The following is a 16,967-nucleotide window of genomic DNA, read 5'->3' as shown; positions in this document are numbered from 1 at the left end:
CTTTTTCTGGGAGAGTTGGGAGATGAGGGCACCACGTGGTTGACGAAATTGTGCTGAACTGCTGCATTAAATTATGTTTTGCAGTTGCAGTACCTGCATATGGGTTGAGCATTCGCGGTTTTTTTTTTTTTTTTTTTTTTTTTTAACATTGCCTGGTCAACTGTCTACCCATTGCCAGGTCTCAAGTCATGGTCAGTGATTCCTGATGCTGCGTATCTTAGGTTATCTCTCCTGGAAGCCACCGGTCATTTTCTAATTCTGCACTACTTAAAACCTTGAAGTCCACCTTGGCACAAGACCCCTCCAGAGGGCCACGCCCCTTCTCCCTCCTCCCTGAGCCCGGGGAACTCGGGGTCCTCAAGACAGGCTCCCGTCCGGCCCTGCCCAGCAGCCTTCTGGGAACTGTAGTTATAGCTTCTGACACAGCTGTCACTATAATGGAGTCTAGGACTACAGCTCCCTACAGGCCCCACGCACCGCGCCTGCGTGCCGGCACCTGCTGGAGGAAGGGTTAAGTCGTCCCGCGAGCATCACAAGTCGGTGGAGGAGGCTTTGGCGGCTGCGGGCGACATGGACAACGCAGGGAAGGAGCGAGAAGCGGTCCAGCTGATGGCGGAGGCCGAGAAACGAGTGAAGGCCTCACACTCCTTCCTCCGAGGACTGTTCGGGTGAGCACCAGAGTTCTTGCCCTTAGGGTTCTTGGTGCCTGGTCCTCTGCCCAGCCGGCTGCCACCGCAGAGTGCCCCGCGCAACTGCTTAGGTTTCCTGGATTCCCACATCCTTCAGAACACATCCAAGTGGCCCACGTTCTGCCTTGGGTCCCGCAGCCCCTAGGGACCATCGCATCCCGTGGGCCATGCCTAGGGCGCTCTAGTCTGCACACACTGCAAGACCCAGAACCTTTCAAGGATCCTCAGGCCTTGGGCACCCCCACCTCCCCCCGCGCCCGAAGAACCGGTAGCCCTCACCCCCCCCCCAGGCACCCTTTAACAGCCCAGAACGCCTACACGCCCCCGGAGACTTCTGTGACACCTCCCCCTGCCCCCTCGCGTCGCCTATGGTCGGGTGTTGGTGCCAGGGTCCGCTGCTCCTCTGGGAACGCCACCTTCCTTGCGGACCGGATTCATTAATTTATCCTGGTTCGGGCCTTTTATCATCTAGGGGAGCCAGGACGGGTAGGTCCTGGAACTCAGCCTGGCGCCTGGCAACTGTTAGCACCTCCCAGGGAGCGCGAGGTTGGCGCCCCTATATCCTGGGCACTTGGCGGCTGGCCTCAGCCCACGGGCCTTACAGTCATTTCCTCGGATGGTGTGTTTTTCCTTTGCCCGAGTGATTTGTATTCGTAGCCCAGGCCTCCTGTTTGATGGGCCGTAACATTGCCTCTGTTTAAAGTCAGTATCTTTGGGGATTCCCGTGATTTCGTCTTAACAGGCTGTAGTAGCGAAGGCTTTGCATTCTGAGCTTTCAAAAAGCAGAACCTGAACTGAGAGCTTGTGGAAGAATTCTGGGCTGTTGGTTATGCGAATGATTCAGCTGTTTATGACAGCGGCAGAAATTACGTGTGTGCCTCATTTTTTTTTCCCTCATTTGAAAGCGAAAGATCTTTACTAAGAGCAGATTTTAATTATCGGGAAGGACTAGTGGTACACACTTAACTACTGCATTATGAGACACAATTTTATTTCTGTACAAATTCTATTTGGACGCTTAGTTCTGAAAACACGCACAATGAGCTTTGACTTGCTTTTTCCAACTTCATCCATTTGACTGCTAATTATAATATTTGTTATTATGTAACAGTTTAGTGAAACCCTGTTATGTTTCTATCTCCAGGAAATGCTTAGGGTCACTTTGATACAGTGCATGGTAGCATGATAGCCAAGATAAAGAGGAGACCATCCTTGGGGACCTCTAAGGGCATTTATCACTACTAGGTCCAAAATTTCTCATGTAATATGAGGCTTGAAACCATAGCTGTAAGTTATGGATACTCTGTTTCCCCTTCAAAAGGGACAAGGAGCATTGCTTCGTATTTAATGCAGGTACCAATTACTAATTCCTGTCTATGAGTCACAAAACACAAGAGATTCACTGTGTGAAATTTGGTGGCAGAGTGCCTCACTGTGGGAGGTGATTTTAATGCACAACATATTTCAAATCAGGATATTTGAGCCAGCTATGGACATTTCTTTTGGTCAAGAGGTCCATTGTTTTGGGGAAACTAGGTCAAATCTTGAGGCAGTCATCTAACAGGATTTTGAGGAATATTTTTGAAGAAACATCATTTTGACTGTTGCTGCCCTGTCAGTGACAGGCCATTTAGGAAGACTTTCATCTTCCTTTATTCACCCTCAGTTTGCATAGAGTTACTACATCCTACTCATGTAGAAGCAGCAGGTCAGGTTATTGTCATAGCTTTGGAACCTGAAACAGGTTGACTTTGCTTCTTTGGGCCTCAGTTTCTTCTGCTATAATCCACAGTTTATCACGTGATTAGTGATCAGTGAGTTTATTTTTTTTTTAAATACTTAGGTCTATGGATGCTGGAAACAGCTGTCCGATGATTATCCACATATTCATAAAAGCTGTCAACTCCTCTTATCAGGGAAGTAGAAGGGCAGATGGATTGAATTTTGCAGGATTTTGGAGCCAAAAGCTTGGTCACTAGTCTTTTAGTAAATAAATACCTTAAGAGTTTTGGCCAGGTCAAGTGTCCTTTGCATTATGAAGACTGGGAGGTTTCCAGCAATATTTGGTCCTGGAAAGTTTAGGGGAAGAAGAATATATAGAGCTTCATGAGATTTATTCTAAGTATGTAGTATTTGAAACCCCAAACCAGACCTATTTCTCTTTGAGTTTTAATGGGAAGACTAAGGTTTTGTATCAGAGTTCTATGGTTGTGACATTATGTGCATCTGTCATCACCTTACATGTTTCCCTGCCTGCCTCCCTTAGGTTTTGTCTTTCATTTGTGGTAGTGTCATCTATCCCCATGTGATATCCTCAGGGTAAAAGAGAATTAATAATCACATGTCTTGGTTCACCTAAGTATCATCAGAGTTCTTATTTAAGAGATGCACAGGTGGTTTTTTGAGGACTTGGCTGACATTTGAAAAGGCATTTGGCTTATTGCAGATGTTTCATGTCACTGACTGTTAATCTCCCAGCTGCAGATTAAAGCCTAGCTTGAGTTCATCTGTATGCTGCACAATGCTTTTGTGGCAATACTGTGTTCTCATATTGCTCCATAACTCTGACTTTCTGTTGTTGCTTTAGATGGAAATATGCATGGATATTCTCGAGAGTGGGTCCATTGGATGGTTCCTCGGTGTTTAAGCTACAGGCCTTTTCTGCCTGGAAGCTGAAGTGGGAAGGGGGCATCAGTGCATTTTCTTTCCCCAGCAAAGTCCCTTGCAGCTCCCCTCCAGGAGAGTCTTTGAGGAAGGATGCAGACATGTCTGTCACCAGTGTTACTTTTGTTTGGTTTTCTATCAATTCTGGCTGAAGAAAGATGTGTCTTTTTAGCTGGGGAGTCAAATTAGTTCTCACTTTTTCTGAAGAGCACAGTATAAAACTACCACTGAAAAAGTCGAATTTTCACCTAGTGCATTGCCAGAGAGGAGCTGTGGAAATATGTAGTTAATTTCAAATTCTAGTTTAGAATCTCAACAATCTGCTAGAATGATCATAAGGTTGGCCAAACTGACAGTAGGATACTTTCTAATTGCAAAGACCTGCTTGCTCTCTTCATTTGTTGCTAGGGGAACACAAGTTGAGGCTGTCTTACACAGTGCACGTTCTATACTTAGGGAATGACAGGACAGTTTTTCTGAGCTACCTTTATGTGTTTGTTTGTTTGTTTTCATTTTGTTTGGATGCAGCCCCCAGGCCTTGTACATGCTAGACAAGCATTTATCCTACCACTGAGCTATATTCCCAGCCCCCGATGGTTTCTTTGCTGAAATGTTCCTCAATCTTGGGGCTAATTAAAGAGCTATATATTTGGTGGTCTCAGTGTAAATTTAGTGATGGATCCTTTTGGGTTACTGCAACTAAGCATGAGTCTACTTACTTTGTGAAATTCAAATATTTCTTAGGTTTTTGTAGGCTATATCTATATTCTTCACTTGTTTTTATTCCAGTGAAGATTGTGTTTCCATGTTTAGCATGGTCATGTGATAGCCTTGATAGCGTTTACATCATTCTCAGTTATAATTAATACTTAAATGTAGATTCAACTTTTTAAAAAGTCATTAATCAGCTGGATTAATGGTGGTGCTCACCTTTAATTCCAGCACTAAGGAGGCAGAAGCAGGTGGATCTCTGTGAGTACGAGGCCAGCCTGGTCTACAGAGCAAGTTCAGCCTGGTCTACATAGTGAGTCCCAGGACAGCCAGGAATATGTAGAGAAACATCTCAGAAACAAGAAGAGAAAAAGCAACAGAAAAATCATTACCCATGTCTATGATCCCAGCAATCAGGAGGCTGGAGCAGGAGGGTCTTGAGCTTCAGGCCAGCCTGTCTCAAAAACAAGACAGTGAATGTAGATTACATGTAGGTTTACTTACACAGACGGATGTTACTGTGTAAGAAGATGGGAGTATTTGTGTATGTTTCTTATAATGTAAGAACTAAAATGTGGATAATTGTGTATTATATAGAAGAGAAATAATAATAAATACCATCAAAATCTGTAATTCTGGGATTTTGTACTTTGGATTTTTTCAGATATTCCTTATTTCTGAGAATTACTCATGAATGGTTGTAAATAATATTGCCCTGTCCTGGTTAATTTTTTTGTTTGTTTGTTTTTGTTTTTGTCAAAAAAACTGATCTTCTGATTTTCTTTATCATTTATTTTTCTCCGTGACTCTTTTTTTGCAGGGGTTATTAATTTGCTGTCTCTATTTTACTTATATGAATCTAGTTTGGGTGTGAATTTTTAAACTGCTTTTATTGTTGTGCTGTAGAACCTGATACTTGGGGTTTTTATCTTCCTTTGTTTCTCCTTTGATCCAGGCGTTGTTCTGGGGCATCCTTCTCGGCCCAAGAGCCTTTTTGTGTATTTCTGGTAAATTCCCATCTTATTTCCTTATGATTAGAAAACTAGCAGCTATTTCTTTGCTTTCTTTGCTGCCTAATATGTTATCAGTACTCTTGGATGGTCCTTGTGAGCTCACAAGAAGGTAGATGTTTGCTTCCCAGTTTGATAGAGATCCATAATATCTAACTACTGACTATATAATTAGGACTAGGCCTTTTGTGTCTTTTTTAAAGTATTTGATCTGCTTTTGACTAAGAGAGGTGTGTTAATGTGTTCTCTTCATGTGTTTCTCTCTGTGGCTCTCTTGTAGTTTCTGCTTTAAGAAAGTACTACTTTCATATAAAGATATTCACTTCCATTGTGAGCTTTATCTTTAGTATTATGGAATGAACTTGCTTATCTTATTTGGTGCTTTTGAGCCCAAATTCTACCTTGTCCATTTTTTATTGTGTGCATTTCCTACATTGGAACTATGTATTATATAAGAAGGATCACACATTCATCCAGTGGCCGTGTGCCCTGTGTCAGCCAGCTCCCCCTTCCCCACGAGCCTGCTGTAGCTACATGACTGACTCTGGGGAAGTTCAGTGGAAGAGACATTTGCTTCCCCTTGGAAATGCAGAACCACCCTGTGCTTCTGCTGAATCTTCATTCTATTGAGAAATTATAAAGAGGATAGCCTTTGGTAGAGAGTGAGAACCCTTAGGAAAGAACCAACATCAAACCTACCTGCAGGTGAATTGAGCAAGCAAAGCCTTTGCAAGATGTCAGGGCTGTTTGAGGTTTTAACACATCTAACCAAAATTGGCTGGTGTATTCTGGTTTTATTTTATTTTTAATATAGGGTCTTACTCTTTAGCTGGCCTAAAACTCATTTATCTAGACCAGGCTGGACTCTAACTTTATATATATAACCAGCAGCAATGAAAAGCAGTGATGTAGACAGAGTCTTCCATCCACACAGCAGCTAGCATTGCCGTTATACCCTTTGTGCCAGGCCCTGTGCAGACCTCTCTCTATCGGTTAGGCTAATACCTTCCTGCTGGTGAAGAAGTGTTGTCCTGGGTGACAGCCTCCCACACACACCTCACCATGCTCCCAGGAATTAGTACAGTGGTCCTTGTCTTTGTAGTTTGGTGTGGCTGGATAGCCCTCAGGGTATCCTCATTATAGACCTGAATTCTTTCTGGTTGTGCCTGCACACTGATGCAGGGCTGTAACTGTCATTATTTGAGATGTTTCTACTCTAGTATCTTGTGATTTTAGAGCCAGCTTTATTTCTGCCTCGGCAGTTGTCACCTTTTCCTTTTGGGTACATCTTATGATGTGTGTGTGCCATTAGTTCCCACAAGTCTACTTTGATACCTCCCTCCTCCCACCCACAGTTTTAAAATAGTATGTATTATAGCTGCCAGTGTGGCTCTGTGCTCCAAACAGTGATTCTGCAGGGTGGGGGAAAGTAGGGCTTCGGAGGATTTGGGGATCAATTGGGTTTTGACCGCTTTGCGGTTCAATGACCCTTGGTGGGCTGCCTTGGGGTTTTGAACACAGTGGAGCAGGCTGGGGCTGGATGTGCTGTCTCAGGCGACTTCATTCCCAAAGCATGAGGTTTTGTGAGCACTCGACCTCCCTCCTTAGTGTCGTGTGGCACATACTGACCTCAGCAGCTGTTCGCTCAGTAAGTGACCAAGAAGCTTCTGCCTCCGAAATGAACGGGTGTCAGGCTGGGGCCTCCAGGTGGAGGCAGGGCTTGTGCCTGCTAGTGTTTCCTTTCTTGGTGGAGAAGGTATTTCCTTGTTCAAGGTCAGAAACCTCTAATACCAAAAGACACTGGCTTTAGCTCAGTTCAGCTTCCTTCATGGCACTTAGTGCTGTGTGCTGGCTGACATAATGTTACTTCATAGCAGAGATTCTCTTCAAAATCTGTTGTTTCCAAGACTGTTCTACCTATGGAGCTCAGGGTAGCCATCAGTTAAATTATTTGTAAATTCTGAGTCGTGGTCTTTAAAACCTGTAATATTTAATGTTCATGTACATGAAGTAAGTAATTGAGGTACTTTTCCGAAAGACATTTTCCAAAATGTTTACAGTTATTTGTGGAGTCTGTACTTTCCTTCTGTCTTTACATGGATTGGAGATTGAATTTAGGTTGCCAGGCTTGTGTGGCAGGAATCTTTACCCTATCAGCAGCATACTTTTTGTGTTTATGTGGCTTCCTAAAGGACCCTACCCCCACCCCTTTGGAGACAGAGTCTCATGTTCCCAGGGCTGGCATGATTCATTGTATGGTGGATGACCTTGAACTTCTGATCCTCCTGCCTTTACTTTCCAAGTGCTAATATTACAGGTACGGGCCATCATGTACAGTTTATATGGATTGGGTGAGGATCAAACCCAGGGCTTTGTGCATGCTAGGCAAGCACTCTCCCAGCTGAGCCACATCCCCAGACTGTATTCCCCTTTTTTGATAATGAGTCTTCCTTAGGTTTTTGTTGTTGTTGTTGTTATTTGTTTGTGTTATTTGTTTTGAGACAGGTTCTCATATAGGACAGACTGGCCTCAAACTTGCTGAGGATGACCTTAAATTCCTGATCATTATGCCTCTACCTTCCAAATTTTAGGGTGATAGGCATATGCTACCATGCCTGGCTTTCTTCAATTTTCTTTAAGGTTGATTTTTATGTGTACTTCTGTGTATCTGTGTATGGGGATGTGCACATGAGAGCAGGTGCCTTTTAAGATCAGAGGCACGGGATCTGGATCTAGAGTCACAGGCTGTTGTGAGCCACCCGGTGTGGGTACTGGGAACCAAATTCAGGTCTTCTGCAAGAGCAGTATGTGTTCTTAACCACTAAGCTATCACTCCAGCCCCTTTCTCTAGTGTTGAGAATGCTTGTAGTAATTCTGTTCAGGACAGGTAAGTGTTTCGTGATCTAATCCAGCTGGCTCATCCAGCCTTTTCACAACGATCTCTAAATTTGAAGTCAGGACTCAGCTGCATTGCTAGCCTGTGCTGAGTGGCCAAGGTGAACCACTGGCCTCCAGATGCCAGTGTCTCTTTTATAAGATGAAAGTAGTGTCCTCCCGTTATTATAATGATATATAATGATTAAAAGAAAATAACCTGATGTGGCAATATCTGGTGTGAACTTAGCACAGTTGTTGTTCGCATTTCTACTTGAAAGTAAGATAAGGTACATTTTAATTAAGCTAGTTTTATTTAGAAACTTAATAAGAATGACTGCACTACACTGTAATTACAGTTAAAGATTTCTGGTACTTGACAGAAAAACAAGACACGGGAAAAGGCTAGCTTGTGTTAACTCTGTGGAGCTGTGACTAACAGTGAGAAACTTCTCATGAGGAATTTTCCACTAGGGAAGCCTATTAGTTCATTGCTTTAAAAAAAAAGAAAAAGAAAAAAGAAAAAGAAAAAGAAATGTGGATGGGTTGGAGAGATGGCCCAGAGCTTAAGAGTACTGGCTGTTCTTCTCATCTGGGTTCAGTTCCCAGCACCTACATGGCAGCTTATAATCTTACGTAATTCCAGTTTAGGGGATCTGACACCCTCTTCTAACTTCTGTAGGCACCAGGCACACAAATGGTGCACGTTCATAAATGCAGGCAAAACACTCATACACATAAAGAAAGTAAATCTTTAAAGAAATTAATGTAGATTTGAAGTGGAGAAAAGGGACCAGAAGGTTGAGGTCGAAAACTTTGCTTGTTTTGGCTCTTTGGTTTTGGAATGGCTTGATGACATCCTGTCATTCTTTGTGTGACATGGCCCTAGGTTATTTTATTTGGCAGGCAGTCATAGCCTTTTATTGAGATATAAACTGGCAGATAGGTTACCTGTCGGAAATGTTTGCTGATTTTTAAAAATCTTTGCGTAGTGGAGCTGTGCATCCATGACAATAACCACCCCCGAATGAAACAACACACCTTTTGCCTATGATACCCCTTCCTGCTTCTTTCTCCCCAACACTCTTGGCTTTGATGTGTTAAGTCTGGCTTGTGACATCAGAATGCCTGAGACAGAATAGTTTAAAGGAAGAACAGAGGTGTTTTTCTCAATCCTGGAGAGTAGACCTGGAAAGTCAAGGTGCTGGCATCTGGCGTTATCCTTTCCTGTCCTCACATGGTGGAGGTCTGTTTGTAGGGAAAGAATGTTGCATACTTGGCAATGGAGCAAAGGAGAGAGATTCTACTCCACCGGCCCTTGCTTTATCTGTACTAGTTCACTTACGATCTACCCGAGCTCACGGGAGATGTGCTTGTCTTCCTTCGTCCACTCCTTGTCAAGTCTGTGTTTCCGCACTCTGAAGTTCACATCGTATGTGCTGCACAGTCAGAGTCTCTTGGGCCTTGGTCTTCCCCTGAGATTTTGTTTTTGCAGTATACACAGACAAAATAGACAAATATCTTGTTTGGAAGGGCCTGAGCTAATTAGAAGCAGAGTTGAATTCAGAACTATAGGTGAATCACCAAAGACTAATGTGGTTTTGTGTATGAAGAAATTGCTGAGTGTATACAGCTATCCCGTAGAGGATGGAGAGATGGCTCAGTGGTTAAGAACACTGGCTGCTCTTTCAGAGGACCTGGGTTCAAGTCCCAACATCCACATGGTGGCTCCCAACCATCTGTAATTCCAGATTCAAGGAGCTCTGATGCCCTTTCTGAGATACATACCAACAAAACACTCATAAAATAATTTTTACATTATTATTACATAACAAATTATTATATAAAATAATTTTTGTAATTAAAAATAAACAAAAATTAAGCTATCCATCAGTAGGAATTAGCTGCCCAATGAAGAACTTTCTAGAACTACATGCATTCTTGTTGCTTGTGGAGTGTCCTCTTCTCAAGATGTTTACACAATGCTTTTCTGTACCTAGTGAGAATAGGACTCTGAGGTTCTTCCATTTTGGAGACAGGCTGACCCCTACCAAAGCTGACAGTTTTGTGACTTTTCTGGGGGTTGGGTAGTTGCTTTTCAGACAAGGTCTCACCATTGAGTTCAAGCTGGCCTGGAACTCACCATTCTCTTGCCTTTGCTGCTCCAGTGTGGGGGTTACACGCCTGGACCACCACATCTGGCTTTTAGGATTTATGCTAAACTGTTAAAGAGTGGCAAGATAAGGTATCTTCCTTCAAAATGCAATCTTCTTTGAGAAATACACTTTAATATAAAGAAGTCTATTTACCTAGCCTGATAGAAAACTTGCATTTCTAAAAATTTTTAGATATTATTGCTGCCTAGAGGGCCAGGCCCCAACAGTACAGGGCTCAAAGGGAAATCCACAGAGTCAGCACATACTAGACTTTTCTATCTGAAGGAGTTAGGGGAAAGCAACACTCACACTCTGTCTTGATGGTTTCCTTCTTTATTCTCTATTCTTCTGTGTTCTTTCTACTGTATACTTTTTTCCTACAGCTTATATAACCCAACAAATTTTCAGGCAATATAGGAATTATAATGTGGTTACATTTTGGTTTTCAAGTGAATGATTACAATGAATACAAAACAAACAGTAAAAAAAAGCATGTTTTTTAAAATTTATTCATTTATTTTTCTATTATCAGCTTTCTACAGTACAAATTCTTATCCTAATAGTGAAATGTTTCACTGAGGCTTGCCTAGTAATTGAGTAAAACCAAAACTTATTATCAGCCACAGTCATCCTAGGGTCCCCCCTGCTATGTAGCCTCCCTGGTTCTGTGGGTTGCAGTCTGGTTGTTCTTTAACAGCATGTTTTTTATCCCTTACATGATTAAACATTTTAAGTATGACAGGTGAAAACCAAATTATCCCAAGAACCCACGTACATTCATACCCAAGCAACTTGTTATAGATTAACAGTGTAAGCAAGCAAAGTATTCTTTCACTGGTAGGCTGCATTTTGCAGTTACAAAGAAAGGACCATTGGGGTTAGGGATTTAGCTCAGTGGTAGAGCGCTTGCCTAGCAAGCACAAGGCCCTGGGTTCGGTCCTCAGCTCTGGGAAAAAAAAGAAAGAGAGAGAGAGAGAGAGAGAGAGAGAGAGAGAGAGAGAGAGAGAGAGAGAGAGAGAGAGAGAGAGAGAAAGAACCACTTTATTACTTATCTTGAAAGGTAATCTGTGGTGGTATTGTGTTCCCCAAAATATTGTGCACCCTAATAAACTTATCTGGGGTCAGAGACAGAACAGCCACTAGATACAAAGGCTAGAAAATGGTGTCACTCACACCTTTAATCCTAGCATTACAGAGGTAGAAATCCCTCTGGATCTCCGTGAGTTCAAGGCTACATTAGAAACAGCCAGGCATGGTGACACATGCCTTTAATCCTAGGGAATGGTGGTAGAAAGCAGAAAGGTATATAAGGCATGAGGACCAGAAACTAGAAGCATTTGGCTGGTTAAGCATTCAGGCTTTCGAGCAGCACAGTTCAGCTGAGATTCATTCTGGATGAGGACTCAGAGGCTTCCAGTCTGAGGAAACAGGATCAGCTGAGGAACTGGTGAGGTGAGGTGGCTGTGGCTTGTTCTGCTTCTCTGATCTTCCAGCGTTCACCCCAATAACTGGCCTCAGGTTTGATTTTATTAATAAGATCTTTAAGATTCATGCTACAGTAATCTTATAAGGAATCATAAAGCTAAACTTTTATACATGAAAAACAGTCAGCTTTACTTTAAATCTTGGGCTGCATATCCACTCATCAATAGTTTCTTATATCAGAAGATTGAGGGCAAAAATGGGCACAAAGAATTAATTATCACCTTTGATCATCAACCAAACCTAGCAAGGAAAGTACGTCAGCTAGCAACAATTGGGCCTGCTTTGTATTTTTGACCCTAACCTAATGAATCTATAACTCAGCTATGTGTCCTTGTGAGCGTTAGATTATTTTCTGGGGTTTTTCATCTCAAAGCTATTATCAAAACATCTGATCTAACCTGAAGTTATTTTGAGGCATTGTTTCAGCTAATGATACCTGTGAACATACCTCCCAGCATTACGATTAGAAGAATTTAAACTAGCTATGCTATTGGGACTCACTTGTTTTCCTTAATCATTAACCTAAGTGACAGTCTATATGACTCCTCAGTAGAAACTCATGTGTTCTAGCTGTGTGACACTAACTGGTTTTATTTTTTATCATCAAAACTCAATTTAAACTAACATTATTATTATCAATTAGACAGTACAGTTTAGGAAGAAATCATCTTCATAATAATCCACAGGTGAATGGGATGTTTCCATGAGATAAACACACTACATTACAGACAGTGGGGATCTCCCCACCCTCATTCACACCATGCCAGATACCAGAGAAAGATGGCAGCGGCAAACATGTAAAGGCTCAGCAGAAGCAAAAGACATTCTGGAGTCTGTGGTCTCAGGGCCTTGCCTATCTGAGAGTCACCTCAGGGAGTTGCCTCCTAGTGGGCTGACACCCTTTCAATTGCCACCTGCTGCTCCTCTGACATGGCCACTAGCAAGATATATTTATTTTTGTGTGTATGAGTGCTTTGCCAACATATATGTATATATACCATGAGCATGCCTGCTGCCCACAGAAGTCAGAAGTGGGTATCAGATCCTCCTGGAACTGGAGTTACAGATGGTTGTGAGCCTCCATTTAAGTGATAGAAACCAAACCCAGGTCCTCTGCAAGAACAAGTGTTTTTAACCACTGAGCCCCAAACTTGCATTTGTTATACCTAGAACACTCTAGTTAACGTTGTAGACTCTGGATTCACCAGGTCTTTGTCTAGGTGAATGGCATTGAGTATGTGGCCCAGGACAGTAACTTTAGCCTTCCTCAGCCTCCTCATCCAGAATTTGGGGTCAGGAACAGTATTTAGCTGTTAAGATTCTGTAGTTTGTCTCATGCATAGGAGAGCTCATTGAGTATTTCAGGGTTATAATAATATAGTAATAATTCATGATAAATAATAAAATAATGTCCTTATTGTTTCAGGGAGGGAGGAGAGATGTGGATGATTATTAACAAGTGTAACCTTTAAATTTCTCTTAGAGGAAACACGAGAATAGAAGAAGCATGTGAAATGTATACCAGAGCCGCAAATATGTTCAAGATGGCCAAGAATTGGAGTGGTATGTACGACATTTTGTTTACTTCTCAGGCAAACACTTTAGAACATAATTCTGTAGGAAGACAGGACTGTGTATTTCCTTTAGAGAGTGAGACTGTTGGTCCCAAATCTGAAAGAAGCATTTCATAGACTAGGAAAAGTAGGTGTGCTTCTTAGAATTGTATTCCAGTAAATACAATGCTGTAATTATAGGAAAACTCATTGAGAACTAACAAGATGGATAGAAATGGCCTTAGCATGAGTTGAGAATTTCAAAACAATTCTCTACTCTGAATTCACTGAGAACTGAGTGACAGCGAGAGATCTTTACATAAGCCCCCATTAGCTAACACATTCTTTAAAGTAAGTCCTCACACTAAGATTCTTCTTTTCCTTGTCTGGGGGGATTGCCCTTGCTAACACAAATTGGAAAGAAAAATACCTCTTTTTCCCTTGGAGAAAGAGACTTCTATAGCTCAGATGGTGGTGGGATCTTTATGCAAGTGATTGTCGAGGCAGGCTTGGGCCAGAGAGAACATGGGTCTCTTGCTTAGCAAACAGCTGTTGTAAGGTGCAGAATGGCTCCTGCCTTTTACTAGCTGCTGTTTCCCATGGCCTTTAAGGCACACACTTTGTTTCAGAGGAGAAGATGCTTTTGAGCTGGGTGGATCTGAATGTCAGCATCTGGCTCTGAAGTTCCTTTATCAGCTTAGTTTGCAGTAGAGCTTTAGTTAAAAGGGAGATGGAAGGGTTTCAGAAGGACTTAGGCCCACGTTGTATTTTACTGAAGAACAAATGGAAGACAAACAGAATTGTCCCAGCAGTCCATCTTTTCTATTCAAGTCCTATAATCCCAGGTAAAAGGGGATCTTACCCAGGAATGCTTACCTGTTTCCTCTGAAGGTCAGGTCCTAGGAAATTCACTTGGAGAGGCCCTTGTTCTCTGTGTACCTGTGGAGGCCTTACAAGCACCCTGCCTCTGTCTGTTGCCAGGATAGTGTCCCCAGTGTCCCCAAGTTCTGCCCTTTCTCAGTTTTGTTTTGACAGTGTAACTGACTATGGAGCCTGGGCTGTCCTGGAACTCATTATAAGCCCAGATAGGTCTTGTACTTGGAGCTGTCTTCCTGCCCCATCTCCCAGGTCCTAGGATAGTAGGCATGTGCCACCATGCTGAGCTCCTGGTCAGTCTTACTGAGGCAGAGTAAGTCAGGTCATGTATTGGGTCTGTACACTGACCTTCCAGGACTGTCTTCATCCTTTTTCTGATCTGCTCTGCTCATGCTCATGTGCCTGGCTCCCACCCCACAGCCTTGGCATGTGCTGTTACCTCTGTCTGCATACTCTGCCCTCATTGATTGCTTTCTTCAGGTCCATCTTCAAATGTTACCTTCTCAGCCAGCTCTCTTTTGACTACCTCTTATAAGCAATAATCTACTTCCTGGAAACTCACTACTCTTCCCCACTAGCCATATTACTACCTACCAAAAAACATGGACGTTACATGGTGTTTTAGTTATTTATATTTACATGTATTCATCACATAGTGGCCCTCACTAGCATGTTCTTTTGAAGGTCAGAGTGTTTATGTGTTTCCATTATGACTGCATCTCCAGGGTCCACATCGTGTCTCTGATGTGGTAGATATTCAGTATATTTACTTAGTAAATATAAATAAAGCTTCTAGAACTAACCAAAATAGTACTGCCTGCTAGAGAACAAGCATTCAGACCATGAGCCTGGGCACATGCCTATCTGTAGTCCTGACACTTGGGAGGCTGAGGCAGAAGAGGATTGTGAGTGGAGCTTCAGGGAAGGCAAGATCCTGTCGTAGCAAATCATATCATATCTTCCCCCCAAGGATTTTAAACTCTAAGTCAGTGGTTCTCAACCTGTGGGTCACAACTCCTTGGAGACTGAAGACCCTTTCACAGGAGTCACCTAAGACCATCAGAAAACATAGATGTTTACTTTACTATTCATAACAGTAGCAAAATTACAATTATGAATTAGCAATGAAAATAATTTTATGGTAGGGGTCACCACAGCATGAAGAACTGTATTAAAGGGTCGCAGCATTAGGAAGGTTGAGAACCATTGAATTATGGTTTTAATGCCATTCTAAGTCATGATTTTCCTAGTGGAGTGACATGACACCTGAGTGACATGGGCACTGGGATTGAGAAATGAGTAGATGAATAGCCTTGGCTTCAGTGCTTGGCCTTTAACTGTGTGAGGCTGACTACCCCTTGTTGGGCTGATCTTATGGTATGGGATAGAGCTCAAGAGCCCAGATGTTGGCTGTCAGTCATTGAAGGGTGGGCCAGAGAAAGGTGACTTGGTGTCCAGGATGCCTGGCAGATCCTTTGGAACTATCAGGGAAAGGTGACCAACACCCAGATGCACATGTCTTGATACCCATGGTCTCTGGCTGCGGGCCTTTTTTAGAGACCTGTACCTTATCCTGTGGGCCCTGGAGCCTTCTTTGGGAAGGCTGTTCCTCACTATTTAACTGTGGCATCTTCTTCAGCTGCAGGAAATGCGTTTTGTCAAGCCGCCAAGCTCCACATGCAGCTTCAGAGCAAACATGACTCTGCCACGAGCTTTGTCGATGCTGGAAATGCTTACAAGAAGGCAGACCCTCAAGGTAAGGCCACTTGGTGGCTCTGTGTCACTGGCCAGCAGCATTTCCTATGGTGTTGAAGTTGGTGTGCCATTCTGAGTCCTGGTAATAAGAATTCTTGCATTATGAGATAAAAAAGAAATTTTGGTCATTTTAATAATGTCTACTCTAATCATAAAGACATCGATTTGGAGGAGTTAAAGGACATTTGAGACAGTTTTTCATCATGTAGCTAAAGCTGGCCTCAAACTAGAAGCTCTGTACTCTCCTGCCTCTGCCTCTCATGTGCTGGGATTACAGGCACCTTATCTCATCTTCATGAAATATGTTCTTGAACTAAGAAGGAAATCCTGGTGTTCCCATCCTCCTAAATGTATTTCATTTAGTGAAGGAATAGAGTATTCAGTGGTTAAAAGTATTGTGTCTTAGCCACACAATACTTTTCATTGTTTTTCTAATTGCTTTTCAAAGCTTTTTTTTTTTTTTTTTTTTGGAAAGAATATTGGACATTAAATTAGTAAAATTCTTGCAAATGTTACTTCTTTTTGGAGAATAATTAAACTAAGATATTAAAATCCCATACATGTACATGGTTATCTTTAAGTCGTCTTTTATCTAAACTTCTAGGAATATAGTCCAAAGAAAAATGTCATCAAGCTTTGTTGTGTAAAGATCAGCCATGTTTTTATTTCCAACAGTGAAAGACTGGGCATGGCGGGTGTGAGCTGAATGACTCCATAGTGTAGGATATCACACAGGCATCCAAGCCCCTGGTTTGGGGCTGGTTGTGGTGACACACACCCATGACCACAGCCCTTGGGAGACAGAGGCTGGAGACTCTGGAGTTGCAGACCAGCCTGGGATATGAGACCCTACCTCAAAGAAACCAAAGTGCTGGGTTTCATAGAATGTTTGTTGACCTGGTAAATGGTCACATGCTAATTAAATTAAGGAACCGAGTGTTGCGTGGCCACAATTTCTGAAAAAACCCTTGTGCGTGTAGAAACACATCCAGAACACTGTAAGGTGCTGAAGTGGGAATGCCGGGCTTGAGTGGCGTTATGGATAGGTTCGCTCTCTGTTTTCCTGTAATTTGTAAGGTATAGTGGTGCGTGTACATTTTTAAATACACTTTAGGGGAAGTGGCTTTTTATTTTTGTTGCTCTAGTCACTTCTGTTTCTCTGGTCAAGCTTGCCTCCTTGCTCCCTTTCAAACT

At 42.5% G+C, this 16,967-nt stretch overlaps 1 protein-coding gene across 2 annotated transcripts in view; it reads left to right on the top strand.

Moving 5' to 3' along the window:
• The first annotated feature begins 482 nt into the window (after nucleotides 1–482).
• Napb (NSF attachment protein beta) overlaps nucleotides 483–16,967 on the top strand; it is a 39,798-nt gene continuing 23,313 nt past the window's right edge. The window contains exons 1-3 of one of the 2 annotated variants that reach the window (XM_028881832.2): nucleotides 483–668; nucleotides 13,073–13,152; nucleotides 15,658–15,774. In XM_028881832.2, the coding sequence (XP_028737665.1) occupies nucleotides 571–668; nucleotides 13,073–13,152; nucleotides 15,658–15,774 (295 nt within the window). In that variant the 5' untranslated portion in view covers nucleotides 483–570. Of the gene's footprint in view, nucleotides 669–13,072; nucleotides 13,153–15,657; nucleotides 15,775–16,967 lie in introns of those variants that run through there. The other variant, XM_028881833.2, reaches the window with a different exon arrangement.

This window comes from Peromyscus leucopus, chromosome 4 (assembly GCF_004664715.2).
Source record: "Peromyscus leucopus breed LL Stock chromosome 4, UCI_PerLeu_2.1, whole genome shotgun sequence".
Taxonomy (NCBI): Eukaryota; Metazoa; Chordata; class Mammalia; order Rodentia; family Cricetidae; genus Peromyscus; species Peromyscus leucopus.
This window is presented reverse-complemented; position numbering and strand designations above follow the sequence as displayed.